We start from the raw sequence: 27965 nt of genomic DNA, 5'->3' as shown, positions 1-27965 counted from the left end.
CTTTTAGGTCCTACTTTCAGCGACAAAAAAGGCGAGCACTTGTGATGCGTTCAAGCACTCCTTGTAAACTACCACATTTCACTTTAGACGGTCAAAATCCACGTTTTTGATAGAAATCCGCATCTGATCTAATCCTTACTTAACCGTCTACAACAATTTAATGTCATCAGTGACTTAAAACACCAAACGAGCACACTAATATGAGACAAAAAGAAATGCAAAAGGAATTTCAATTCAAGCTTTCGCGATGCTTGAATGGAAAGCAAATGTGTAGCAGGCAGCTTTACAACCAAAGTGATCGTAGACAGCTACAATGAAAAATGAAAACTAGCCAATACTTAAAATAATAATAACAAAAAATAATGATTTCGGTATTTGCCACATTTGTAAACACAAGCATTAAGTTCAGTTTCTTTCATTTCTTTTTAAAATACCCAGACATAACTGGTTAAAACTAAAACTAGTAATAAAGTTTTTAAACACACGCTCTCTCACACACACACCCTGGAGCCTAAATGAAAGTAAAATTAATTTAAAAAGAATTTAATTCAAAAATTAAAAAAGGGTATTACAGAGGTCATTTTGAATTTGATGGTAGCAAGATTTCTCCCCCAAAAAAGTAGGACACGGCCATGTTTACCACTGTGTATCATCACCTCTTCTTCTAAAAACAGTCTGCAAACATCTGGAAACTGAACTACTGAATATCATCGTATTCTCATATAAAATACGATTCTAGCTACTGGGTCTTAGTTGTTGTATTTTCTCTTTCATGCTGTGTTTTGAGTTGGTGTAAGATCTGAATTACAGTCTACACCTGGACTCTTGTACTATTAATGTTATGTGTTGTAATAGCTGCAATGTGAGGTCTAGCATTGCTGAAATATTCTCTTGATGAAAGAGATTATATCTGGATAAGACCACGTGACTCTCCAAAAACTGCATATACCTTTTAGCACTGATGGTATCTTGGTGCAAGCAGCCAATTTAATAGGTACTAACACAACCCTATAGTATTAGAGATACAGGCCTTTAAACTAATAACAAGTTGGACTTTGGTCTCTCTCCTCTGTACTCTGGAGGATTTGGCATCCATGTTTTCTAAAAAGAATTTCAGATTTTGATTCATCTGTCCACAGAACAGTTTTCCTGTTTGCATCATTGCATTTTAAATAAGCAGAGATGATGGTAGTGTTTCTGGATTGTGTTCACATATGTCTTCTTGTTTGCATCATAGCGCTTTAACCTGCAGATGGCACAATGAACTGTGTTCACAGACAGTAGTCTCTGGAAGTGTTCCTGAGCCCATGCATTGTTTTTGATGACAGAATCACACCTGTTTTTTGAGTAGTGCCACCCGGGGGCCTGAAGATCACCAGACGATCACACTGAGTTTTGGTATATTGTCCCTTGCACACAGACATTTGTCCGCATTCCTGGAATTCTGTAGTGAAATTATGTATGGTAGAAAAACCGTCACGATCTTATGTTGTTAAACATTATTCTGAAATTGTTTCACAATCTGTAGATGCTCAATTTTCAGCTCATCGCTACTTCTGAGAAACTCTGCCTCTCTAAGATGCTCTTTTTTTACACCCAGTCATGTTACTTGGCTACCAAATAAAAAAATTATAAATGAGACAATATTTGTCTTTAAAGTTATATTTTCTCAGTGTAAACGTTTGATTTCTTTTCTATGTTCTATTGTGAAAATAAATATGTGTTTAACAGATTTGCAACTCATTGCTTTCTGTTGATATTTACAATTTACACATGGTTTAATTTTTTATAACTATACAGAACAAACATAGACTTTCACATAAAACATTAAAAAAACAGATAAAACACACAACACAACATGGAAAACATAAATGGTCATCAGTGCCGTTTATCACTGCCACAGAAAACGTAGTGTGCACCGGACTGAAACAATAATGATTAAAGATAGACTATATCTATATGGTGTTATAAATGCCTTATTATTATGCAATCCAACAGTACCATAAAATAAACTATAAACTAACCATATATCATGCACTTGCTGAACATTAAGCATTAGGTAGCCAGGTCTATAAGTTTTTGAACAAAGCAAGTCTTGCACAGGTTTTGCAGGTTTGCCTGTGTGAATTTTAAACCAAACAATTAAGGTGTGACTGAAGGGCAGATTTAAATCAAGATGTTTAACAAAAAATCTGAAGTAACTGCTTGGGAATTACAGACATTTTTATAGACACAAATTGGACAGTTGACTGTCAAGTAGATTTATATTTGTTTCATGTTTCCTTGTGATTTCTTTACAAACCAAGCAGATAAAAAATGTGGATATGATTCAAAGTGTTGAATTTGTGTTTGGTAGCTCAATATGAAATCCAAAGAGATGCTGATGCAACTGGAAGAGGACATCATTAGGCTGAAAAACAAAATAAAACAATCAGAGAGGCTGCAAAAGCTCCAGGAGTGGCCAAATAGACAATCGGGTACATTCTTAGAAAGAAGGAATGCACCGGCCTGCTCAGCAACACCGAAAGGCCTGAAAGACCACAGAAGACAATTAAAGTGCAGGAGTGCTGAATTCTTTCCTTAGTTAAAAAAAAAAACTAATTCACCACAAGACAACACTTGTAAGGAGTTGAGGCATATGATTGTAAAACTCACCAAATAAAGAGATGACCTTATGAATGTAAATAGAGAGGGTTTACAACAACCACTGGTGACAATTATCACCAGGAAGGCCAGATGTCTGAAAATATCTAAAAGAGGTTTTGCAGTTCTGGGTGGAAAAAAATCTATGGGCAGATGAAACCAAGATGAACATTTATCAGAATGACTGGAAGAGAAAAGTATGGAGAAATAAAGGAACACTCGTGTTTATTAATGACCTGACTGCTGATAGACGGGATCCCCCAGGACATAATGCCTGTTGTCAGGCATGGATAGAAACAGGTGGGGGCGTTACAAACTACTGAGTACCATCTTGAATTCCTGCAAGGATTTACATCAAAAATGATGAGGCTGCCACAAATATTTTCATTTACATTTTTGGTTTGCCTGAGAATTCGGCCTATTCCTAACACATTACACTGTCCATATCAGTATAGATATCCAGCATGATTTTTTCCCCATTGAGATCCAAAGTTTTTAATGTGTTCCTTTAATTTTCTCTGAGTAGTGTTTGCCCAATTCCTGATTATTTTTTTTTTGGCACCTGTCACATTTTTCAGAGCAAACACATTTTAATATTATAGGACAATAACATGCAAAACAAGAAAATGTAGTTTTTAAATGTTGATTTCATTTATTAAAGGAGAAAAGCTATCCAAACCTACCTGACCCTTTCTAAAAACGTGATTGCCCTGTAACCTTAATAACTGTTTGTGCAAAGAACTGCAATCAGCTATTTGCAATAACTGACACCGAGTCTTTCACACCACTGTGGAGGAATTTTGGCCCATTCTTCTTTGCAGAATTGTTTTAATACAACCAAATTGGGGGGGGGGGGGTTATGAGCAGTAATGGCCTTTTTAAAGTCCTGCAAAAGAATTTCAATCAGATGCCAGTACAGGTGTTGGAGTGGGACCGCTTTAAGGTGTTTTGTTTTTTGTTTGTTTGTTTTCTGGAGCCCTTTGTGTGGTAAATGGTGATCTATCATATGGCTGCCATTTTTGTTTATTCTCTTTCTTATTGTTGAATCATGAACTCTGACCTGAACTGAGGTGAGGCCAGCAGTTCTTTAGATGTTCTGGTTCTTTTGTGACCTCCTGGATAAGTTGTTGATGCGCTCTTGGAGTGATTTTGGTCCTGGGAAGGCTCACCACCGTTCCAAGTTTTCTCCATTTGTGGAAAATGATCTCACCGTGGTTCAGTGGAATCTGAAAGTCTTAAATGGCTATGTTGGGGGAGGGAGATTACTTTTTATATCATACAACACAGTGAATCTAATCACTGCAGCTAGAAATGATTACCTTTGGTTCAGTTATGCCATATTTATTTATACTATTGGTTTCAGGTATCAAGGTTAAGCATTTTAATCACTGTCAAATGAAAATGTATAATTCACTTGTTTGTGGGAGCAGTTTCAATAAAGTGCATTTGTGCTCAAGACAGTTTTATCTGGTCCTGGGTCTGAAGTTCCGGTGGTTCAGTTTTTCTCACCTACAGGCAAATCTGGAGAAATCCTGCATATTTAAACTCAAGGCATCGTAAAAGCGGAACTTTTATTGTTGTTTCAGGTTAGCTCTTGCTATGATATTATGAAAAAACTGGAAAGAGTTTGCCAAGAATGTGTCAAAAAATGGGTTTGGTAATCTTTGGTGCTATTAATATTCTTGCAGTGGATGAGCCAAAACTAAACAATGAACACAATTCCACAGCACAGAATACAAAGTGGTCTTTATTTTGCGTGAAACACAGTACATCAACCTTACATCACAGCTGTTTACAAAATCATGATTTTACAAAAAAGCCAAATTGAGAAGTGCATGTCAAACATGCAACGATGAATTTATTTAAAAGCACAAGTGACAGATACAGCTGTCTTGGTGTACATAAACAATCGCATTTTCATGATTTGTCACATGTAAAAACAGGATCAATGTGCAATCAAACTGTGCTTCATCTCTTATGAATTATTTGATATTCATGGTGACATGAGCTTTGCAGAAGAACTTTTACTCAGTTTGCTTGTGGTTATTAAGAAAATTGCATCACTGAAGTACAAAATGTCTTTAGTAAATTTGCATTTCATTTGTTAATTATTAATTTAAAAAAAAAAAAAAAAAGCCACCATGAACGTTTCTTTAAGGCTGCAACCAAAAGCTTTTTTCCATCAATATTCAATATTTCTTTTACTGGCTCATTGTTTGTGGAAAAAGGCACATCACTGATCCCTGAAGCCAAAGTGAACATATTCAAAGATCATGTTTGGTCTGACCACCAGGCAGGCAAACCTCTTAAGTTTACGGGGAAAGGATGTACTACGCTTTGTGTCTACACAAGATAAAAAACAAAGTGAAAGTATCACCTGTCTGAACAAATCCATCTTTGTAGTTCCGGTTGTCTGACTAATTAAACTAACCACATCCTGAAATGTCTAACACTTTGCACCGTGGACTACCTATGAGGTTAATCGGCCCAGTCAAGAAACCATGAAAAGAGTAGTGAAATAAAAAAAGGTTCAAGTATGTCTAACGTGTTAAAATATGGCTCAAAAAACAGCATTGTGCGGGTTGCTGAGCATTTCCCATGCAGGCTATTAAACCTGCTTTCCCATCAAAGATTTTCACAAGCAAGAGAAAGAAATCGACCAGAAAAGCCAGAAAATAAAGAACGTAATTCTGAGCTTTCTAACCCACATACATTTAACTTACAGGATCCTCTTGAATTTGCTACATAATAATTTACCCACCAGGTTCAGGCGGTGCTTTAATTTAGGCTTTGCACAACGCATCAGGTACCGATCCAGTGAATGACATCACTCACACAACAATGGAGACAAATAAAAATGTAAATAGAGACGAAAACAAATAAAGACAGACCGTCATCGTGCTTAGACACTTAAGTTACAATAAACTCCTCATGTATGAAATATTGCTGCTGGTGGACAATCAGCCCATCTATGGTTTCATGATTACACAAATGCAAAAGGTCAAATTTCCTATCAAACTGGCTCACAACAATGTTCCCTGAAATGTGTAGTGTAAACAGCAAAAAGGCAACACACTCAGCCCGGAAATTCAAGCTGTTGTTACTTGTAGACATCTGTAGGTTTTGTGTCATGTTGGTATGTGAAAAATAACCTTCATTTTGGTTAAAGGGCCTGCTGCTGGGATAAAAGTGAATGCCATACTTACATAACTACTCAACACTGAATAAACTTAATAATGCCAAGGTGGTGAAGAATGACTGACATTTGCATCGTGTCTGCCCTCCAAGCAATATGAAAGTTAGAAGAGATATTGAGTTACAAAGTGTACATTAAAAAAAAAAAAAAAAAATCAAGCACTCCCAAAGCCTTTCTTCTAGTTTTCTGACATTAACGAGAAAAATACATCTCTTTGGTCAGCATTGACACAATACAGGGGATTTGTTTCTTTGCATCAAACCCTGGAGAATTGGAGGCAGACTCAAACTCTACTGCCACCTTGTGGTTCACTCGGGTCATGATGTGCAGGATCTCCAGTTCTTTTCCGTACTTGCTGATCATGTCGCACACCGACTGGATGAACCAGGACCCAGTCATTGTATTCCTCCATGAGTAGTAACCTGTATGTAGATGAGTCATGGAATATGCGTTGTATAAATACAATATTTCTTAAAGGAAAAAAAAAAAGAAAAAAAAAACCAGACAAGAAAAAGGAAAGACCCTTATTTTAACCTGGGGCAGTGGAGAAGGCGTAGAGGAAGTCTGCTTCCACAGGGATCTTAACACCATCAGTTTCGCTGTCTGTTTCAATGCCTGGATCCAGATCTGTACCTCTGCAAGCCTATTCAATGTCAATGCATGCACAAAAAAAGAAGCAATGTTCGTTTACAGGTTTGCAGGTTAGAGGAAGTTGACTAAAAGAGAAACCACCACGGTACCTGGATGAAGAAGAGCTTGGGTTTTCCCACCAGTGATTTACAGCGATCGCCTCGAAAAAGTGAAGTTAGGTGTTTGAGCGCTACTGAGCCGTCCGTACCGAAGAACACGCCTTCATCCCCGTGACTCAAAAGAATGCAGACAAAAGAGGCTGAGTTGCTGTGATCTTCCTTAGATGCTTAAAAAAACAAAGAGATGAATAAATTAATCCGAGTACACCTGATACATAACAAAAGCATGTGAAAAGAGTCAATAGCATGAGGCTTATTTTTAATTTTAGGAGTAGAAGTGGGACATCTGTGCGAGGTTTAAATCATTCTCACCATCAGTTAAAACATTCATCATCTGATCGACTGTCTGGTCATTGTACATCTTCACATTATAACCTAAATTTTTAAATACTCTCATGGCGTTGCCTGCATCCACGTCAGTACCGTTTCGCTGATTCATGCCTGGAACACACAAAACCACAATTCTGGTTACTTCAACATGAAAAACCATGTGCAAAACAAATCAACATTTCCTCCTTCTGAGTGTACATTACTATTAACAAACAGTATAAATGGAGCACACTTTGATTTAGCTTTTCCACACGACAGCCGGGCATGAGAAACCTGACTGGATGTAGCAGGAAGGAGGTGTACTGCAGCTAAACAGCAGCAGATGGTAGAGATGTTGTGGTAAACTTCAATTTCTTCTTTTAACACGCTTCTAAGTGTTGTACAAAACCACATTATCGGTCCGTGTTATATTGGATTCTGTTGGTACAAGGTTTTTTTTGCCACTGGCAGGTCAGCATTAGCACCACGTGCTGTTCGGTGTGCTAGACTCGAACGAAGCAGGAACATGTCTGCATGAATCTACCCAGTGACTTTGGTGTTTACAAGCGCACCTATTCTTACTAACACATGATCTCCACCCATCTTTAAATTTGAGCAGTAATGAGCCAGAAAATAACAAAAACACCTACACAGGTGTAAAGAAACAAAAAAAAGACTGCTTTACAGTCACACTGTCAGGGCTTATTTGTCATGAGGCACTTGAACAGAAAAAGAGCCTTTGTTATTGTTCAGGTAACACCTGCTGCTTTCCCCTAACTAAATGAGGAAGTACAGGATCAACCACTACTGATGTTTACTTGACTCAAACGACGTGTTTGCTCTGAGAACATCGAGATGCATGTTGAATACGCAGTCATGTGTGCCCTTTTAGTCCTGCCAGACAAGTTTTCAAAAACCACAAATCTGATAGAATATTAAGACCATCACAGGACGTTTGTAAAGACAAGCAGTGAAGCTATGTAGAGGCTGACTGAGACTAGGGGTTTTGGGGCACTTACTGATTTTTAGAGGGCAAAAAAATTGAGATATTCCCATTTCAGTAGATACAAATAACGTATGGCTATACTGACAAAGATAAATGATGAGCTGCCATTTGATGTTTATATTGTCCAAAGACCCGGCAATTCATTGTTTTCACGTAAGGGACATGGACCTGAGAGCTGTATATCCATCTGTATAGTCAGGGGTACATCCTGGTCTTTCTGGCTTTCTTTTCAAAATGATGAGCAAAACTTTGATTCAGTGTCCTCTATGGTTGGCAGTAAGACTTGCTAATTCCTGAGTACTTCACTTTTGCTCAGAATTGTAGGAGATTCCGACTTATCGCAGTGTGAGGGATGAGATATTAGAGCAAGGTGAAAGGTCAGAGAAGGACACACCAGCTTTCGAGGAGCCTGAACTTGAGCACAATGATGGCACCAACCATCCGTTACAGTTTTAGGGCTCTGAACAATTTCAGAGAACATAATCAGCTAAAAGTTAGATTTCTTAAACTATTTACTATGTGCTGATTTGTGTAAATCAATAATATATTTGCTAAAAGTGCATTCAAATGTATTGTTCCTTTCTGTCATTTACATTTCAACCCCAGTGGAATGAGGTTTAACCTTTTTAAAAAAAAAAAAAAAAAAAACAAGAACATGAAAACAGGACAACACAGCCCACAACCACCAAGCCTGGAGGCCCTCTGATTACCTCAAACAGTAAAACAGCAAACAGGGTTTTGGAGAGACAAAAAAGAAAAAGTTAGAGAACACAAACCAGAGGGAAAGGTTCATCTCTGAAAGTAAATTTAAAAAAGCCAGTATCACGCGACCAGTATAATCATCTGAGCCTCAGAAAATGATAAAGAACTCCGTGCCAACACCCAAAAGCAACACTATTCAAAACAGCTTCATTCCCAACAAAATCTACATTTTGAATATCCTCAAACAAAATACTCCACAGCAAATGCTGAACAGGAAGAGGAACTGATCAGCATACTGCCTTGTGGTGGCAGTCATCTTATAGATCACACCCATGCCTTGCATGCCTGATCATACTTTGAGTCATGCGTCTGAACTTGCTGATGAGCCAGCTGACAGTACGCTGCCAGTAAAATGTGCTGGCAGCTCCCGAAACCGACTGTCATCAAATGCAAGGATACTTAACACGTGAACTGCAACAGATCTAACACACAGATCAGAACATCTAATAAACCTGCAGTGGATGGAGGAAATAGGAATCCACAGCATTAAGCTTAAACCTTCCACACCTATAAACTCTCAAAGGTGTAGAAGTGAGATGAATCACCTGGTTTCTGTCCTACATAGAGAATAGAAGAGAAGAGAAGAGAAGCCACACTTTAGCTCTGCCTCCACAGCGTGGGCCATTACTCCATAGAGTTCAAGCCTCAATGCAGTGATATGACACGTTACCAAGGGAGAGATTAGCATAGCAAATAAGCCCTAACAAACACTTGTCAACAGGCAGATGAAACGTGAGCCTTTAGCCTCAACACACACTCATACAACAAGGTGGCATCACCTTACATTTAACCCTCAAGGAAGTCCCCTCCTCCAGCTTTCTACCATGCACACCCCTGTGTCAAAGGCATCTAGTAAAAATGGGGGATGGATGTATTGTCATTAGAAACACTAGTATGGGAATGACATGGGGACATTTGACTCCTAATTAAAGTTTTAACAAAGAAAATTTGAGACAATGGATCCATTACCCAAAGTTAACCTTTACCATTAGTCTGGATTCATTTCCCTATGTAAATAGTTAACTCGGTGCATCACCCATACCTGTTTTTATTTTTACTAAGCATGAAGAAAACAAAGCAAATACATTTTCTAATGTGTTAATACAGTAACTGGTTTCAACAGTTGTGCAAACGGAGTCCTCTTTATCAGCTTTAGTCTCTGTATCACTAGTTTATTACTTCAAGTAAGGGCCCTAACTTTGCGGAACAACAAAGTGCAACAAGAGCAAAACTGAGCTAATAAATAACCTGTAACCAATCTCACATAGTGGATGCTTTTTTATCCAGATCCATAAAATATCTTGCACTGAACTGGTTTTCATATAAATTGCTAAAGCCCTGAACTCCAGCAGCACAAATCCTGCACACACATCCCAACACTTTAACACGTTTTAAGACGTTCATGTCAAATGTACATCCATACTGGAGTGGTTTATGCATTCTCTTAGGAAGGGAAAGGCCACTGGTTTGATTCCAGCTGAAGACACAAATCCCTTCGGGGTTGTGTCAAGTGGAAAAACTCTGCCAAATCAAACATGCGGAGCTCCCTGCTGAAGTCACCCCTTATGACAAGGGAGCTCTATATCAATTTTTATGTCTAATGTGCATAATGGAGTTCAGTAGATCTAAGTTAAAGTATGAAATGTATGCATGCAACAGAACCCTGATGAGCTCTTTTGCACGCATAGTTCCAAAATTAAAGCCTCAATTTCTTCATCCAACTCATCTATATTATGCAGTGCTGGTCAAATCATCGCACATTTCACCGAAACAGAAACGGATCACCAGTTTGTCTAATGTTACACACATTAAATGTCACAGACCTGCTGTATATACCAAGTGTAGCTCTACAGCTTCTCACATATGTGACATTTTAATAAGTATCACCTCTTTCACTTTGAGCCTGAAACTGAATCAGGAAAATTAATTTTAGATGTTACTTACAGCTGTTTCGTTTCGAGTTTAAATTTCAGAAACTAACTAACAAATGCTCACCTGTACTCCTGTCAAAGTTCTTGTTGTTGATAATGATACACTGGCCAATGCTGGGGAAATCGAGGCGGTATCTGAAGCTGTGTGACTGGGGCTTGGCATCCACGTCCATGGGGACAGAAGCAGACGAAGAGCCCGCTGATCTGACGGACAAGCCAACATTTAGTTTAGAAGTTTATTGTGTGTTTAGAAACTCAGCAATTAATGCACGTCAGAGAAATGCTGATGCAAATAAAGAAAGAAGCACGCAAAGATTGGACTACAGTTGCAGCTCCGTTATATCAAACGATCAAATAGTGCAATGTTAAAAAAGTTAAAATACAGCAGGGCGTTAATACAGTAGTGAGAAAAAAAGAAGAAGAAAAAGAAACGGGCGGCGGAAATCATTGAGGTCAAGGACGACAAACGGTTTCACTCTTACCCTGAACCCTGAGCAGGATATGAACACAATAGATCGCAACACATAAAGATCGCTAACTAGCTTAATGCAGTGACTCACTGTTTTCCATTGCCTGGCTTTGCGTCTGTATCGTCCACTCCAGGTCCGGATCCGTTTTCCGACATTTTTCACAGGCAAGTAATTAAACGCTAACCAAACAAATTCGCGCTCTCTATGTGACAAAGAGAAGGCCTCAAAAATGCCCAGTCGTGCTCTGGCAGCGGATGTTCTCCCTTTAGTGCTGCTGTGTGGTCCTAAAGGACGCTCTACAGACTGGTAAACAAAAGATGCTGATGTCACTCAGAGATGCGCTCGTTTTGCATTCAGGGGCGTGCCGTGATGAGAACAGCTACAAACATCCACGAAACTTCTCCAGACGCAAACAACATACGTTTGATCACTGAATTTAACTACCAATCGGCCCAAGGCGTTTCACAGTAACAGAAATATAATTCAATTCGGGTTCTTACATTTTATTTTGATTTTAACTCGCGTGTAATACACTCACTGGCTACTTTGTTGAGTACACCCATTCAACCACAAGTTTACACAAATATCAGCCAATCACATGGCAGATGCATTCGAGCGTAGACACCAGAGATGTCAATCTCATTTTATATCGTGGGCCACATCCAGCCCACTATTATCTTAACTGAATCAGACCATTTAGGGTACGCATTTGGGGTGCAAATTTACGGTGGCCCCTAGAGACAAAGCACGTGCAAACTCCAAAACACATGCAAACTCCAAAACACTTGCAAACTCCAAAACACTTGCAAACTCCAAAACACATGCAAACTCCAAAACACTTGCAAAATCCAAAACACATGCAAACTCCAAATCACAACGGAAGTGCTCCAGGACGCTAGGGGCAGTGTTGAGCTCGATTTGCAAAATAAACGGCAAGTTTGTCTGTATGGGACGGTTGCCTAGCAACCATGATACTAACCGCTGGAAACGTGTCATACAACTTTGTTTGACAGAAATGAAGGAGAACATATTTTGTTCATTTGTTTGTTTGTTTCTACAAGAGCTTTGTGTGATTTAATAAGTATCTGAGGCTGAGACCACAGGACTGTAAAACATGATTTCTGGGCTTCATTTCTGTACTGAACAGTCATTTAAGATAAGTTAGCAAATAACATTTAGCTAATGTTGTTCATGAGACTAAAGTCATATCACTTTGGTAATGTAAATATAATATGGCCAATATTATAGTTATTATATTAATCATTATTAGTTATTACAGCAGTGAACATGAACTCTGTGTCAAATACTGAGCTTCAGTAAAGATTCAAGTTGCAGTTATTTATATGTCTAATCACCTTAAATCTTCATTCAAAGACAAGTATCTTTCACAGTGCATATATAGGTGTATCATATATAAGAGACAAATGTTGTTCCTTCAGTATGTTGGCATTACTAAATTTGGCTCATTGCTTACATATATTTATAAAAAATGTTACAAGCAAAACAAAATGTACGAGCTGTGATAAGTGTTTCTGATAGAATGAAGAGTAGACTGATATATTAAATATTCCTTTATTGGGTGAGAAAATCAGACCATGTCATAACTGCTTTAAGTCATACAGAATAGATATCAGACTGTGGCGTGTCCAGCGGGGTGGCCTGGGGGGGCACAGGCCACCCCCCCAACCAGACTGGCCACCCCAGGTGCCACCCCGAAGCCAAAACAATAAAATCCAATGAAATATCAAATGTACGATTATGTTTTCACAGTGAAGCTCAGATATCCGAGTGTAAGTGAATGCAGCATCGGCTTCTGCGCTATGAGCATCATGTTAGCAAAGGTAGGAGAGCCAAGCACGAAAGACAGCATCACAGAAAACAGTTTTTCGGCGAAAGATTAACAGTTTAACGTAGCTGGACTGGCCATCGAGCATGGCGGAGCTTCCACGGCGGCTAGCAGGTGGATGAGGGAAGGGTAGGCAGGAGGAGGAGAGACCCGAGGCGGCTGCTGGTCCGAGTGTCAGGTGAACTGAACTTCAGGTAAGAAGTTATGACCTGGAGTCTATCTGGGTCAGACCAAGTTTAGGTGGAGTTTATTTTCGTTGTGCTGACTTTTTACACTCAGTTACAATAACTAGTACTGCGTACTAGCTAGCATGACAGAGTTTCTATACAGCTGGGTGGGTGCTGTGATGTTACTGATGGTGAACTTTATTTTATTCATAAGGTTAGTTTGTAGAGTTTCCAACGGCTCCTTAAAAAATGGAATGGTCCCTCATTCAGAGAAAATATTACAGGTTTTGTATTGAGCTGAGAAGAGACGCAGTTTGTCCCGTACTTTAACTATAATGAAAAAGACACAAAGCTGGAGTTATTCTGTGTCTTTACCTGGCACAGCTTCCTCTTCTTCTCTCATTCTCTCCCCTCTCTCTCCTGTTGCTACTTCTATCATGAAACTGATCAATGATCAGCTGATCGGCTTTTCTCTCTTGTTTGTTTATCGCCCACTTTGCACCAGAAAGAGGAAACTGCTGGATGTCGCGTTAAACAACAGCAGCACGTTTAAGCTTGATCAGCTGTTGTTAGAATTTATTTAATATTAATTTCTAGTATCAGCTGATGTTTGCTGGAGCCACAGCTGTAAAAGCTGCTGGTCATGATGTCGGTTTGGATATGTGGTGAGAGGGAAACATGCAGATGAAACCAGGAGATGTCCTTACTGAATCATCAGAGCTGAACAGCTGATGGAGAAACAGGTTTACCTTTTAGGTGACATGAATGAGTTGAAGTTATGAACTGTTTCTGAGAGACAAATAACACCAGCATCCTTTTTTTTATGTAGCTGACAGCTGGTAACTGTGCAGGGGCAGGTCTAGCAAAGTTATGCCAGGGGGCCAGGTAGGGCATTAACAGGGAAAGGGGGCCACAAGGAAATACTTTTCTTACTTATTCTCATTTAAAATATCTCGCTTTTATTAAATAACTATCTGAATCTTGCGAACAAAGTTTTTATCTGACGTAAAATTGATAGAAATCATACATAAACCAACAAGACAGTGTACATCACTGTCACAACAGCGTTTGTTTTCATTCAAAGGCTTTATGGCTTTAATACCTGGTGGGCCGGTCTGTAGTCAAAATGCCCAATTTTTTGTCCCAGTCCAGCCCTGCAGGTTAATACTGGCAGTTTCACCATGCCAGCTGACTGTATTTCATCATCAGCCAGTGTTGTTCTTTATACATCAATATTACCAAAGTTTACCATAAGGCAGCATAGAAAGTATTTACTTGCTTTCAGGTTTCATTCAAATGTTAGTCTTTTCATTTGTTTCCCCACTTTTTTCCTGTTTCAAAATCAAACACCAGTTTGTGAGAAGATTATCTTCTTTTTTTAATAGGCAGATAAAGTTTTGCATTGGCTAATTTGCCAATTGTATGTTAAAAATGTTTGTATTTTAATATTCAAAAATGTTTTTGCCCAAAACATATGTGCCCTATATGTCAGTAAAAATACTATGCAAATATTGCTGTCCTTGAATGCTGAGTAAACACTGACAAAGCACTGATTGTATCTCTTGTACTTCACCAACGCAGTATCTAAAAACTTTGCACCGTAGTGGTTAAAACCTCATTCTAATAAGAGTCAAAAGCAAATTCAGTTATTAGGTTTACAGGGTTATTGAATGATGGTTAACTGTTGGTAGAATTTTTTTTAACATTATCTGCCAATTACATCTGCCACCCTTCTCCAAATCTGTGCCCCTACCTGGCCCCCCCAACAAAAATTTTCTAGACACGCCACTGATATCAGAGCCTTAAACAGGCTGACTTCTGCTAAATGGGTCAAACTGGGCAGAAAGTAAACAAACACATAACATCCTTATAGAATATGATGTAACACTATAGATCAACTTACCTCAGAATATATAAAGCATATAACCAATTACAGCAATATGATGCAACAAACACAGCAGTGCTACTAATCCAAAATACTCAAAGCTTCATAGAACTGAAACAAACATTTATTTTTAGCTCCATTCTGCTGCTGATACATACTTTAGGTTTCTGAATATTAAACTTGTTGCTGCCTTTCATAGTGTGTAACTTGAAGGCCCTGAGTACTTTCTCCCACACTGAAAACACTGGAATGATAACATTATCTGAACATTACCTAATAAGACTGATTCAGGACAGACAATTAGTTATGTTCAACTTTCCTAGCAGTCCTTCACAAACAGGAACAGTCTGTCTATTCTCCCCATCTGTCAGCTGCTGCTGGCTCTTCCTCCTCCTCTTCCTCACACACTGCTGAGTTTGTCCTGGTGGATCATCAGGGGTGCAAAGCCTCACAGATGATGTGCAGCAGTGGGTCCCTCAGTCTGTCCTCACTCTGGACACTTGCAGTCGTCACACATGGAAATCAAATGTGTGATAAGCTGCAGGATTCAAACACAAGTGTAACTTATAAATACATGTTCATACTTTTATTCCACAATCAGAGAGAAAGAAAAAGAGAGGGAGTGCAGGACAGACAGACAGGTGACAGTCTCAGGTGTACAGACTGCTACAAAACAGCACAAGAGAAGGAGGATTTAGTGTTTGTGTTATTACGAGTGCTAAACAAGAAGAGTTCCCAGATGGTACAGTGGACACATGTGTGACTCCTGTGATTAAAGCATCTTTCTTTCAGCTTAACGATTGAACCGTCAGCTCGTTCAAACGCACGTTAAAGTCCGTTTGGCTCGACACCACCGAACAGAGGCAGCAATATAACATAGCTAACATTAACAGTGCAGTGAATCCTGCTTGTGCTGTGATATTCAGGACTGCAAACCGAGCAGCATCACTGACTTTCAGCTTGTTGTGTTTGTGGATATATGACTGACTTTAATTATCCATAAAATCATCACATTCTCTGTAAGATTAATGTCAACTATTGAACGGCGTATATTTTGAAGTAAAGGCTTTAAAACCAAGTCAGTACAAACATCGCTAATGTCACATAACTTTCCCGACATGTGGCCAACAGTAATGTTTTAATGTTCTTCATTATAAAAACATTTGCGCATAAATAAGTGACATGATATTCAGTACTTACTTTTGAAAGTTTACTCTTCGGCCGCTCCACGTTTTTTTTCGGCAAAATTATCCACACCACCGCCGCGCTATGACATCTGGGATATGTTGGGCCATGAAGGCTACACCGACCCATCCTTAAAATTCAGGGAAATTAAGGACGCATTTGAGGGCCGCATTTCGAGCAGCCTTTGAATTGGGACAGCCTTCGTCGTGTCGCTGTGACGTAATCGGCCTTAAAATGCGGCCTTTAAGGCTGCAGACAGCCCAAATCCGGTCATTGGTACTTCCTGGCTTGTGTAGTTACTAGGTAACAAAAGCTCAACACTGCCCCTAGCGTCCTGGAGCACTTCCGTTGTGTTTTGGAGTTTGCAAGTGTTTTGGAGTTTGCATGTGTTTTGGAGTTTGCAAGTGTTTTGGAATTTGCAAGTGTTTTGGAATTTGCAAGTGTTTTGGAGTTTGCAAGTGTTTTGGATTTTGCAAGTGTTTTGGAGTTTGCATGTGTTTTGGAGTTTGCAAGTGTTTTGGATTTTGCAAGTGTTTTGGAGTTTGCAAGTGTTTTGGAGTTTGCAAGTGCTTTGTCTCTAGGGGCCACCGGAGTTTGCAAGTGCTTTGGAGTTTGCAAGTGTTTTGGAGTTTGCAAGTGTTTTGGAGTTTGCAAGTGCTTTGTCTCTAGGGGCCACCGTACAAATTAGTTCTTCTATGAGGAAGTTTTTCATCTTTAGTAACTGAAAAGAAAGAAATCTATCAGCACAGTTTTCGGGGTTTACATTGTAAATGTGTAAAATTACAGAAAAATTGTGGTAGCTTGCTGTCCCGTAATTATGAAATAAATCTTTCTTTGTTAATTCATATAAAATGTTCTTTTTTCTTGTGGACCCATTTTAAATGAAGACATTGTAAATTTACATTTCAGAAACTACTGACTTACTGGGATTTTTTCCAAGCAGTCATCTTTAGGGCTTACAGAGAGCCCAATCCAAGAAAGAACCTTTGGAATGTGGTGGAACAGGAGATATAACAGGATGCGCAGTCAACTAATCTGCAGCAACTGTGTGATGTTATCATGTCAATATGGACCAAAATCTCACCTCACCGTTTCCAGCACCCTGCTGAATCTATGCCACAAGTAATTAATGCACCTCTAAAGGCAAAAGGGCCATTTACCTTACCTTGTATCAGTAAGGTAAATGGCCTGTATTTGTATAGTGCCTAGTCCCTAAGGACCCCCAGGGCTTTACACAACCAGTCATCCACCCATTCACACACACATTCACAAACTGGTGATGGCAAGCTACATTGTAGCCACAGCCACCCTGGGGGTGCACTGACAGAGGCGAGGCTGCCGGACACTGGCGCCACCGGGCCCTCTGACCACCACCAGTAGGCAACGGGTGAAGTGTCTTGCCCAAGGACACAACGACCGTGACTGTCCAAGCCGGGGCTTGAACCGGCAACCTTCCGATTACAAGGTAAACTCCCAACTCTTGAGCCACGATAATATGGAGTCCAGGGTGTAAACATTTGAAAGTATAGTTTCATCTCTAAAATGAATTAAACCTTCGCACATCCAGGAGTCTATAACTTGTTTATAAAAGACCAAGTTCCACCTTTAACTAGAAGTGGAGCTTATTTACACAGACACTACATTATTAAATAACATAAAAATACTTGTAACCCTTTCATTTTTGGTATGTTGTTTTCAAGGGGTACAGCAATTCAAACAGGTTGAAATAAAAAGTAGTCATCTGCTTTGAAATTACACATATACGTTATACTAGTAAAACCGCTTTGTTGAGACGGTTGATAAAATTAATACCACAGATAAGCAGTTCATCTCAATTCAGACTTTAATCCAGCCACAATCTCTAAAACAATCCTTCTAAAAACTCCATCAAAAGGACAGAAAAAGGTGAAAAGTTTGCTCAGAATTGTAATTCATTTCATATTTTATTGAACATGGTTCAGGAAAAGTTCCCAGAACAAGCTCACACAAATATTTCAATAGCCAACATCAAAATCTGACCATTTAGTAATAAAATTCAGTCTGAATTAAGTTAGAGTTCAATTTTCTGGAGCTTTGGACAACTGTAGACAGGGACAGTCAGAAAAAAGGGAGGAAAAAAACACTAGAACAAAGTGATGAAACTGGTGGAAACAGACAGAAAAAAAAATCTAGAAACATAAAGATGAAATGACAGAACCACACAATTCAAACGAACACAGAAACAGAAATGTTACATGTAATAAAAACAACAGAGGACGCAAATCTGTAAACCTATTCTATAAAGAAGTGTTTTTAAATGGCTTGCAGAGCCTCGATGAAGATGAAGGTGGCAGCAAACAAGTAAAGACGAATATTTCAAACTGAAAGCTAACTTGGTTGCTAAAGAGCTACATGTTGTAACACGGTGCCCTCGCTTCAGAAAATGAAACTATGTTCATATGGAGTAAACAACGATAATGAAACCCAAAAAAACGCAAAACAAAACTTTAAAAGTGCATCACTCTTTTTATATTCTTCATCAACACAACTACTTATGATCACAGTTATTTCACTATTTGGTGTATTTACACAGAAATCATTTTCTAGCGCTGTTTTTGTCGTCTTCGTTCATAGTTTATTTTAAGTACACTTTAATATGACATTAATTAAAACTTTCTATCACTTGAACAGTCCTCCACCTCGAGACAAACAACAGCAAAGACCGAGACAAAAATCGGTTTGTGCAGCTTTAGTGTTCTTGCTCAACGCTAGCCCCGCATTTCAGTTTGTGCCTCTTGTAGGAGCAGAGGCACTCTTATTGCTATTTTAAAAAAAAACAAAAAACAAAATCTACATTCACAGCACACAAATATTTGTAATCAAGATTAAAGCTATGATCGCTAAGTCTGAAGTTAACCACAAAGGCCAAACCACTCGCTTCAAATGCCCTCAGTTTGCAAATCCTCGAGTTAGCAGTAAACTCCACGCAGTTCCGTGACGACTCAGAGTGCAGATCTGCTGATTTAAATTTAGTCACAAATTCACGTGGATAGCCTCGACATCTACTGTGAAACCAGGAGTGAAACTTTTAAAGCTAAATTAGAAAAATACATCTGAAATTTATCAACTTTGAGAAGTGGGGCAGTTTTCCCTAATGCAAATGTCACAAACGCAAATGTCATAGCTTTTGTTTCAATTCTTGAGCAAAGGCCAAAAAAAAAAAAAAAAAAAGTGACTGTGACCATTGACCACAGACAACCTAAAAATGCCTCTGCAACAGTAACTGCCATTTCAGTAGTACTCTACTACTCCTGTAGTATGAAATGAATGATGTATGAAGCCATATTCAGGTTTTATATGAGTAACTCCACCAATATGCGGGACAGCACAGTTATAATAAATACTTCTAGATCTTTGCTGTGTATTTACAGGGCATAGGAGGAGTATTAGAATGGGGAAAATAGAAAGTTCAAATAATTTTTAAAAAGTCTTAGTATATAACTATATTATACCTCCATAGTTGTTGTTTCAGGGGTTAAAGCAGCACCACAAATCACTATAAATTCAAAGGCAAACTCTGCATTAGAGGCCGACTGATACATCGGCTATTTGCCGATTTCTCAGTATTGGCATTTATAATGACCTATAAATGAGAATGAAAAACGGAGCGCAGAAACGTAAGGGACATTCTGATTGTTGATGTTACGCTTTGTCCACTTCCCTGTTGGCTACACTGTGTTTGAAACACAACCAGGTGCTCTGAGCAGAGTCAGGCAGAGCGTAAACGAGTAGATAAATAAATACATGTAACAAATGTTAAGAAAGTGTGTTTATGTGCCCAAAAAGAAAATTAAAAGGTCACTGTGTCAAATGTAGGACAGTATATTAGTCTTAAAAATCCTATATCAGTCTGGCTCTGTATCTCTGTATCGAATGTATGTTCATTTATCTCCAAAATGACAAAAGCTAAACTTGTGGCCTGAAAATGGTAACGTGGATATTACTGTGGGAATTTCAAAAGGATGTGATTTAACTTTGACTTGCTGTGGTTTTGTGCTGAGGAGGCTTTGGAGTATTTGGAAAACAAACAGGAATGTGCCAGAAAAACATACATTAATCACGTTAGGTAGTACCTCAACCTATCAGAGCAAGCCTTCCATATCGAAAGGGACCATTTGGGTCAATAACCCTTCCAACAATAGCACATCCAAAGAAAATGCAGAATGACATTTCCAGAAAGAGCTGTTGCAAACTGCAACCTCAAGGCTGGATCAGAAAACCCTGGACTGGGAAGAAGCTGTGGACCAAAACCAAGCTAAACTTCAGGGTTTGAGAGGCAGTGAGAGGAACACCAACCAGCTGCAGGGTGACTACAATGCCACACAGGTAATCAGGTGTACTTGAACGCGAAGTCCAGCTGACCTTGATCCTGCTGAACTGAGGGGCTGAAGGAGGTTGGTCAGAAGACGGGCTAGGCTGATGTCAAACTGGATTTCCCAATTAATGTGATAGGAAAAAGGGGTCCCTCTAACGATCGTGGCATTTGTACACCGCAGTGGGGAAATTGTTCAGCTGTGCTCAGAAGATGTCAGAGCACAGATCCCAGTTCCCTTGCTCCTTAGCTTCCCAGTAACCCCCCTTGTAGATGTGCAACGTCTCTCCAGACACAGGATCATCTATCTTCTCAAACCACAGTGCTTGGTAGGTGTCTGGATGGGCACCTGTTGGAAAAGAAAGAACATTTTAATTTAGAAGCTAAAGTAAAGATAAAAAAAAAAAAACCCCACTCAGCCAGGATTACATATCCTGCTTAAATTAAGCCGATATGCATTCAGAGTTCTGACCATGAGAAACAAATAAATGTTACCATTACCTTAATCTTCAGATGCACCTTATTCAAACGAAAATTAGGGGGCTCTTTCGGTAAAAGTACTTGGAGAGGACAAGGCTCACAAATAACACAGTAGCTGCCCCAGAGTCAGAGGACACTGGTCTATCACAGACAAACTGACGCTCTACAATGTTATGAGGCCTCTAGAGCTGTATACAGCTACTCTAAGAGGATCTAAGAGATGGGACAACAGGCAAAACGAATGTTACTTGCTTTTGGCTGGAGCTCCATAAGGGCCTTCCCTGCCTTCCACTAAGAGAGCAAATTGTAAAGAGGAAAATGGTGGAAGTTGGACGGTTTTCTGGTCATTAGGATTCAACTACATTACTAGAAAATGTGATATATTGGTGCTATGCATTAAATCAAGATCAGAATACTTGCTTATATAAGGGAAGAGTGATGGTTCATACGGGGCTATTAAAAAAAAGAAAAAAAGGATGACTCTTCTTTGGAAGTTGAGACATAACAGAACTGCTGTGATTTGGAAATGACAGTAAGTGAAAACGAAAGGGACTACTTGCATGCAACAGGTGTATGAGGGGGGGAATCCTCAGTGTCAGCTGAGCAAAACCCAGCACAAACATAAAGAGGTAAATCCACAACTCAGACACATCCAAAATCCACATAAAAAAAAGATTTCTTCACATTTTAAAAGTGCCATGTGTCGCATCTAAGGCATTATTTTCTGCTCAAAAATTTAACAAAAGCCCAACAGACTAATCGTAACAAAGAAATAAGTTGATTTGTGTAATAAACCGATTACGACGGTGCTTTAAGAACTGATGGGTAATTTAGATTTGACCCGATTAGATGGTTCTATAGAGGGTTAGATTATAGATCTTCTCTTTGCTGGTCTAAAACGTTAAAGAAAATGATATCCACACACACGAGTTAACAATGAGTGAAAATCTCTTTACACTTGTAGTTTTGTTCATTATAACCAGGAACTGAAAATCACTGGTCCATCCAAAATGACACATACGAGCTGTGAACTCACTGATAGCGACAAACGCGCCCAGCAACCACCTTGTGGACAGAAACGGTACTTGCTCAGTAAAAAAGCCACACAAAGCACCTTTAAAAGTACACTTTGTATAAAACTATAAAATGATACTTGCTTTCATCAGAAATCTCACTTGAAGCGGGACCAGGCTCTTTTGCATCAGCTAAATGGAACAGAAAGGAACGGGGGAGGGGGGGGACACATAAATATAAATAAGCTGTTATTAAGAGAAGAAGATGCTGAGCACCTTAATACTGAACGCACAAACATTTCGTGCGTGCACTTTTGATTTTGCAGTCTGAAGTTCACACCAAAGGTGAGAAGAAACTAAGCAGAGTACTTGCTTTTCAAAGGCGAGTCATTGATCGAAGCCTCAGTGACAGCTTAGCATTAAGAGAGGAGGGGGAAAACAGAAAAAAGGAAAGACAAGAAATACCAAGACAGACAAAAATGGGTAAAAGATGAATGGACACAACATCAGACAGAAACGTAAGACAAATACAAACAAAACAAAACAAAAATCAAACCCATGCAAAACACAATCTCGCTCTCCGTCTTCCTACCTTCCTCAGGTGAGCTGGCTGCTTTCACTGCTTCTTTCTCTCTTTCTCGACGGGCGCTGCGTTGTTTTTCTTCTAGACGCTGTTTCTCTGCGTTGGCCTCGTCCCAGTGGCCTTCCTCCATTAACCGCTGGTCAGGTCGCCGCCGACTGTCTGTTGGCGCAACTCCCTCTTCGGGTTCATTGAGAGTCAAAGCCAAAGAGGAGAAGTAGTACATGTTCTCTGCTCCCTCCCTGCAAATTCAACAATATAAAAACATTAAAAGTAAAGAGCAGCAGTATTTACAACAGCTCAGCTTCAAACGTTTAAGAACGCATTCTGAACGTCGCCAGTCTTTAAGACTAAAAACACTTACGGTAACGGGTTCTTTCTCCAGATTTCTTTGGCTTTGAGTGTCTGATACACAGTCCTCTGTTTGCCTTCAGTGCCGTTTTCACCTTTACTGCTCTGCATAATTTTGGAAAACTCCATTTTCTCATCCCATGTTCCTGACAGGACATAATGCGCTTTTCCATCCTTATCTGTTACGACTCCTGTTACCTAGGAGGAGAAATTAATTAATTAATTAAGATATGTTGATTGCAGGTTGTGGAGGAGAGAAAATAATAAAACCATTGCCATTAAAGACTTCCTATACGTTTGCTGGGAAAATGACGGCTCAAATGCAGAAGGAAAGAGGATGAGGATGACTCGACAAAATCAACTGACGTACTAGTGGATGTAATATCATCATCTTGAAAGGAAACTACTGCCTGAGGAAACCCGACTCAAATTATCTTACTTAAACAATCACAAAAAAAGAAAAAGAAAAAAAAAAGGAGCCCACCTTTCTCGGTACATCTCTGGAAAAATAACTGTAGGGAGCGAACTTGAGGTGGCAGCGATCTCCTGTCTTGTGGTTCACCACGTCTATCTCTCCTGACTGGCACAGGACAAAATAAAGAAAGAAAATGTTCTGAGTGTTTTCTACTCTAGCAGATTAAAATCAAAAACATCATATGAAAACATCTGTGTCATCACTTTGTAATAATGTATAAGCTATAACATTTTGGCATTACCTGATCGATCCACAATTTCCCAACAATAATGTTGTGAACTGTTGTGGTCACTTTTTTCCAAGAATAGTGATTGTTGCTCTTTTCAAATATACACTGAATAGAACCTGGAGAGAGAAAAGGGAATAATGTTGCATGTGATGGAAACATATCCCACATATCCCATGAACTAAAGTGACAAATGAAATACAACACTGAAATAGTGAATTACAGTAGTGTAACACAGACGGTGTTCACTGGATAAAAACATGTCACCTCAGGCTTAGCAGGTGTATTTGTCTTGCATGCTGTGTCTTTGTTTGCAGCTATACAAACACACACACACACACACACACACTCACACACACTCACCCAAAGGCATGATAGAGAGATATTTCCCTCTAAACTTGCTGGCTAGTGTTATCTCCTGTCTGAGGGTCCAGCCCTTTTCAGAGAAGGCGTGGTGAGCTGCGGCAGGTGGGTGGTGACTGACCTAAGAAGAGGTAACAAAGAGAGAGAAGAGTCAGGAAGCTTAACATATGGTCACTGTAATTATATAATGGCTTTGAGTGCATTAAGAAAACAAACATGACTAGGACAAAATACTACATGAGCAAATAAAGCATGTTTGCAATGGAAACAGGTAAAACCTGAATCAAAATGACTATAATTTTTGAAAAAACAATGCAATGTAGACCATTGCTGTGTTTTACAATGTTTTGTTTTTTGTTTTTTTTTAACTACCTGTTCACAAAGAGAGCGATAACCGCACTCTCTGTGCCGATCGAGCTCAAAGGTTTCTCCGAGCAGAGGGTTGAAGGGCTTTCCTGTGCGGTGGACTGTGGTGGAGTAGGAAGACACTGTGAAGGCTGCCACATAACACATCTGCTCTAGAGAGCTATGACACTTGGCAGCCTTATCAAGGAGTTCGTAGTACTCCAGGTCTTCAGACAGACGTTGCAACATTGACAGGGGCTCATTAAAATTCACCTAAAAATTCACAGAGAGACATCTCATCACTTCTGATTATTTTTAAATGGAAAAGTCACCTTGATGCTGTTGTGTGCACAGATTTCTTACAGGCATTGGTATTTTTGAGAGCTCCTTTCCAATACAATTCTTCATGATGCTCCACAGATTGAGGTAATAGTTTGGTTTGTCCGGGATACGAGTTCGCCTTTGCCTAACTGGCTCCAGCTCCAGCGGCTGTGGAGACTCCGGGTTAGATGCCAAAGAAAGTTCATCAAACTGATGGAAGATAAAGAAAATATCATCAGGAGTTAGGTGGCTTTGATATGGTAATGCAGTTAATACAAAAAAATAATCAGATCTCACTTGCAAAATATCAAAATTTAACACACATTTACCGACTGATCATCCGTTCCAGTCTCACTGCTGATCCCACTGATGTTGCTACCAGATCTCCTGTAGAAGAGGAGAAGAGTCAAGTATAAAACAAAACACATGTGGAGGAAAAAAAAAAAGTCTGACAATAAAAAATATCAGTTTGTACCTGTGATATTTGGGGTCAGCGGGGACAGTAATAAACTCTGCTGGCTCCTCCATAGCATCAAAGAACTCATTGTCATCATCCTCGTCACTGGCATCGGCTTTCCCTGAAACAGCCCCTGAAATGAAGAAAGAGTTGGAAGACTGAATGACTTAACGGTTCAACAGACTTCAGCAGATCGGTAACGAAGGTGCCAGAGTAAGAATTTCCAATGATGAAAAGACCCTTACCTTTGTTTCCTAAGGCAGGATTACTGAATGACGGGGGGAGAACTGTTGCTCCTCTGAAAGCCCTTTCTAGGTGGTTGTGCTGTTTGGCTAACTGCTCCAGAGTCTCCTCCAGACGTATCCTCTGTTCTCTTTCAGTCTGTAAGGCCTTCTGCCAGCGCTTACTGTGGCTCTGAGCCATGGAAAGGAAGTCTCTACATGCCTAGGGGATCACGCAAAAAGAATAGTGACATATCAGTAACCCACTCAGGGGGGAGAGCTGTTTGCTCAACTTTTACCTAGCTTGATTGACTTACGTTGATCATGGCATTGGAGGTGATTCGGAACAGCGTGGCTCTCTCTGTGACTTGTTTGACCTTTTCTCCCATGTCCACTGCGACACGAAGTCCTTCAAGTTCTGATAAAGACCTAAAATTGTGAAATAAAGATTTTAATGGGTAAGAGTAATTTAAAAAAAAAGATTAGTTAATGGATAATAGTCTGTTAGTAAGTACTACCTTTGGAGAGCAGACCCATGCTTGACAATGAGATCATTGCAGGTGGCAAGATCCTCCACTTTGCTGTTGAGTGTGCGTAATGTAGACTGGATTTCTGTGTTACGGCAGTCTCCGCCCTGTCCTGAGTTTGGCGAGACTGCAGGGAAATCATCACCTGAGTCATCTGAGGAAGAAAACAGAGAGTGTCATTAGTCAACACAAACACAATAAGATTCAGTGAAAGAGTTTGCTTCTGGGTGCTTTGTAAGCTTTCTCTATGGAGTCCCCTGCATTATCCTCTGGTAAGAGTCCCTCTTACCAGATTCCGCCTGCATTTGGACAGCCTTTGCCTTTGCAAGTTCCAAAGCAGTGATCCATCGCTGGCGCTCTACTTCGGAGCTGGCCTTCAGGTGATAGGTCTGTGCCCCTCCATTAGAAATCACAAAATTGCACGAATCTTCCACAGCAATGTTGGCTGTGGCCAAGTTAATGGTGCCTCTGCATGTGTGACCCATCTCAGCCTGAGTCCTGAAGACAGAGATGACAACAGCAGTCAAATCTGCAGTTTGCATATCACTTACATTAATGGATGTGTACTGCTCAGAGAGCTTTGTGGTGTTATTGTGGTTCTGTTGCTGTCCTGTAAAAAGGCCTTTATTACAAGGCATACTTATAATAAAATTTTAATGCATGGATCCTCTTTAAGCTACACTTTTACCATTTCTTTTTGAGCTTGAAATAGAGTAAATTCATTACAAATTATTATAGCTTCAGTATTTTTCATATAACTTACCTGTAGTAAGAAAGCAAGCCATTGCTGAGAACAAACCAGCGTCTTTGGTAACCTTTTATGTAGTTTGTCCATTTGAAGAGCCAACCCTTGTATGTGTCTCCAGGGGTCGGAGTAGGGGACTTTGCCTCTGACATCACAACAGCCTGTGCTTTCACTGAGTGATGTTACAGGCTGTGGAGAGAAAAACATTTACAGGTGCATTACTGTAAAGTTTGTGTCATGCACATCACATTTGATACATGATGTGCATGATACAAGCTCACTATAAAGACATCACACTTACAGTAACTCAAGACACATTTTAACTACATCCTAAAGTTTTATACCATCTTATAACCATATAATTCATCAATCTTTGGCTATATAAGACACAATGCGTTATGGGTAACGGAAGCAGATTCAACCTGCGCCACTAAGATCGGCTGCAATCACTTATGTTTAAGTTTACCGAGTTATCAAAATTAAACCTACATAGCCACGCTTGTCAAATGTAAAAAAAAAATATGACTCGACACTGGCACTAGCTTTGGCTCCGTGAAACTTTTAGGCTTGTCGTAGCACCTTCCAGTGAAAACAAAACGAGCTGAGGGACGCTGACACGACTCCAATAACCTGCTTCGCTACAGTTTTATCGCGTTTGAAGGAAACTGATAAACATCCAGAAAACACAGCTCAGCGACGATAACAGCGAGCTCAACCGTTCCCTTGGTCTGGTAGGATTACATGGAAGTGTCAAATTAACAGCATGGACACTGATAGTCAACTTACCCCGAATACCACATCAAAGCTACTTAAAACTGTGCCCGCTGTCACTAAGCTTGCGGTTAGCTAAACAACAGGAAGCTTTGGAAAAGCTGACACGCCGCAGACGTTGACAATTATCGTTTTAAACCGTGCAGCCCTCTCACTATGCATCCATCCGGTGCATAACTTAATGTAATATAGCTGCAAGACTCACCGATGGGCGGGCATATCGAGCTTGATGATGCGACGTTAGCTCGCTAGTTTTCGCTTCGCTAACCACTTTGCTACAGGTTGTGCAACAAAATAGGGTTCGACCAGCATCTAAACCGTGCGCTTTAGTTCCGCCAGTCAATTAAACGCCTCTCGGCAGTTGATGTAAATGGTTGTACGCCCTGTGAAGATCCAGATATTCTTTTCTTTTTTTCAGTGTAATACAATCCATCAAGCCTTTATTTGTCACATGCAATGTTACACATACATGTCACCTGCAGTGAAAATGAGCACAGTAGAGTACAGTACTACAGTACCTTTTGAATTGACGACCTATTGACTATATTTACATTTCGAATCTTCAAAACGATTTTATTTCGACAATTTAA

At 39.6% G+C, this 27965-nt stretch overlaps 2 protein-coding genes across 6 annotated transcripts; both read right to left on the bottom strand.

Moving 5' to 3' along the window:
• Positions 1-4372: 4372 nt before the first annotated feature.
• Positions 4373-11291, bottom strand: casp3a (caspase 3, apoptosis-related cysteine peptidase a). Its single transcript, NM_001282894.1, is given in 6 exon segments — positions 4373-6261; positions 6374-6482; positions 6580-6755; positions 6901-7029; positions 10661-10800; positions 11157-11291. Coding segments are annotated over 6 exon segments (849 nt in total). The 5' UTR covers positions 11222-11291; the 3' UTR covers positions 4373-6031.
• A 6686-nt stretch (positions 11292-17977) lies between these two features.
• On the bottom strand, positions 17978-27731 carry LOC100694073 (oxysterol-binding protein 1). Of its 5 annotated transcripts, none has more exons than XM_005469808.4 (18): positions 27581-27731; positions 26623-26793; positions 26149-26357; positions 25851-26013; positions 25650-25761; positions 25357-25555; positions 25130-25244; positions 24978-25041; positions 24697-24864; positions 24361-24606; positions 23989-24109; positions 23641-23744; positions 23409-23504; positions 22938-23122; positions 22586-22815; positions 22367-22405; positions 22138-22185; positions 17978-20849 (listed from the first exon to the last, which is right to left on the bottom strand). In XM_005469808.4, the coding sequence occupies exons 2-18, from the start codon at positions 26754-26756 to the stop codon at positions 20707-20709; spliced, it is 2376 nt and encodes a 791-aa protein (XP_005469865.1). In that variant the 5' UTR covers positions 26757-26793; positions 27581-27731; the 3' UTR covers positions 17978-20706. The 5 variants fall into 5 exon arrangements, with proteins under 5 accessions (XP_005469865.1, XP_005469867.1, XP_005469866.1 ...); XM_005469810.4 differs by having other exon boundaries at positions 24984-25041; XM_005469809.4 differs by lacking the exon at positions 27581-27731 and adding an exon at positions 27391-27562.
• Positions 27732-27965: the final 234 nt, after the last annotated feature.

The sequence above is a fragment of the Oreochromis niloticus genome, linkage group LG6, assembly GCF_001858045.2.
Source record: "Oreochromis niloticus isolate F11D_XX linkage group LG6, O_niloticus_UMD_NMBU, whole genome shotgun sequence".
NCBI lineage: Eukaryota > Metazoa > Chordata > Actinopteri > Cichliformes > Cichlidae > Oreochromis > Oreochromis niloticus.
Note: the sequence above shows the minus strand (reverse complement) of the source record. Positions and strands in the feature narration are given on the sequence as shown.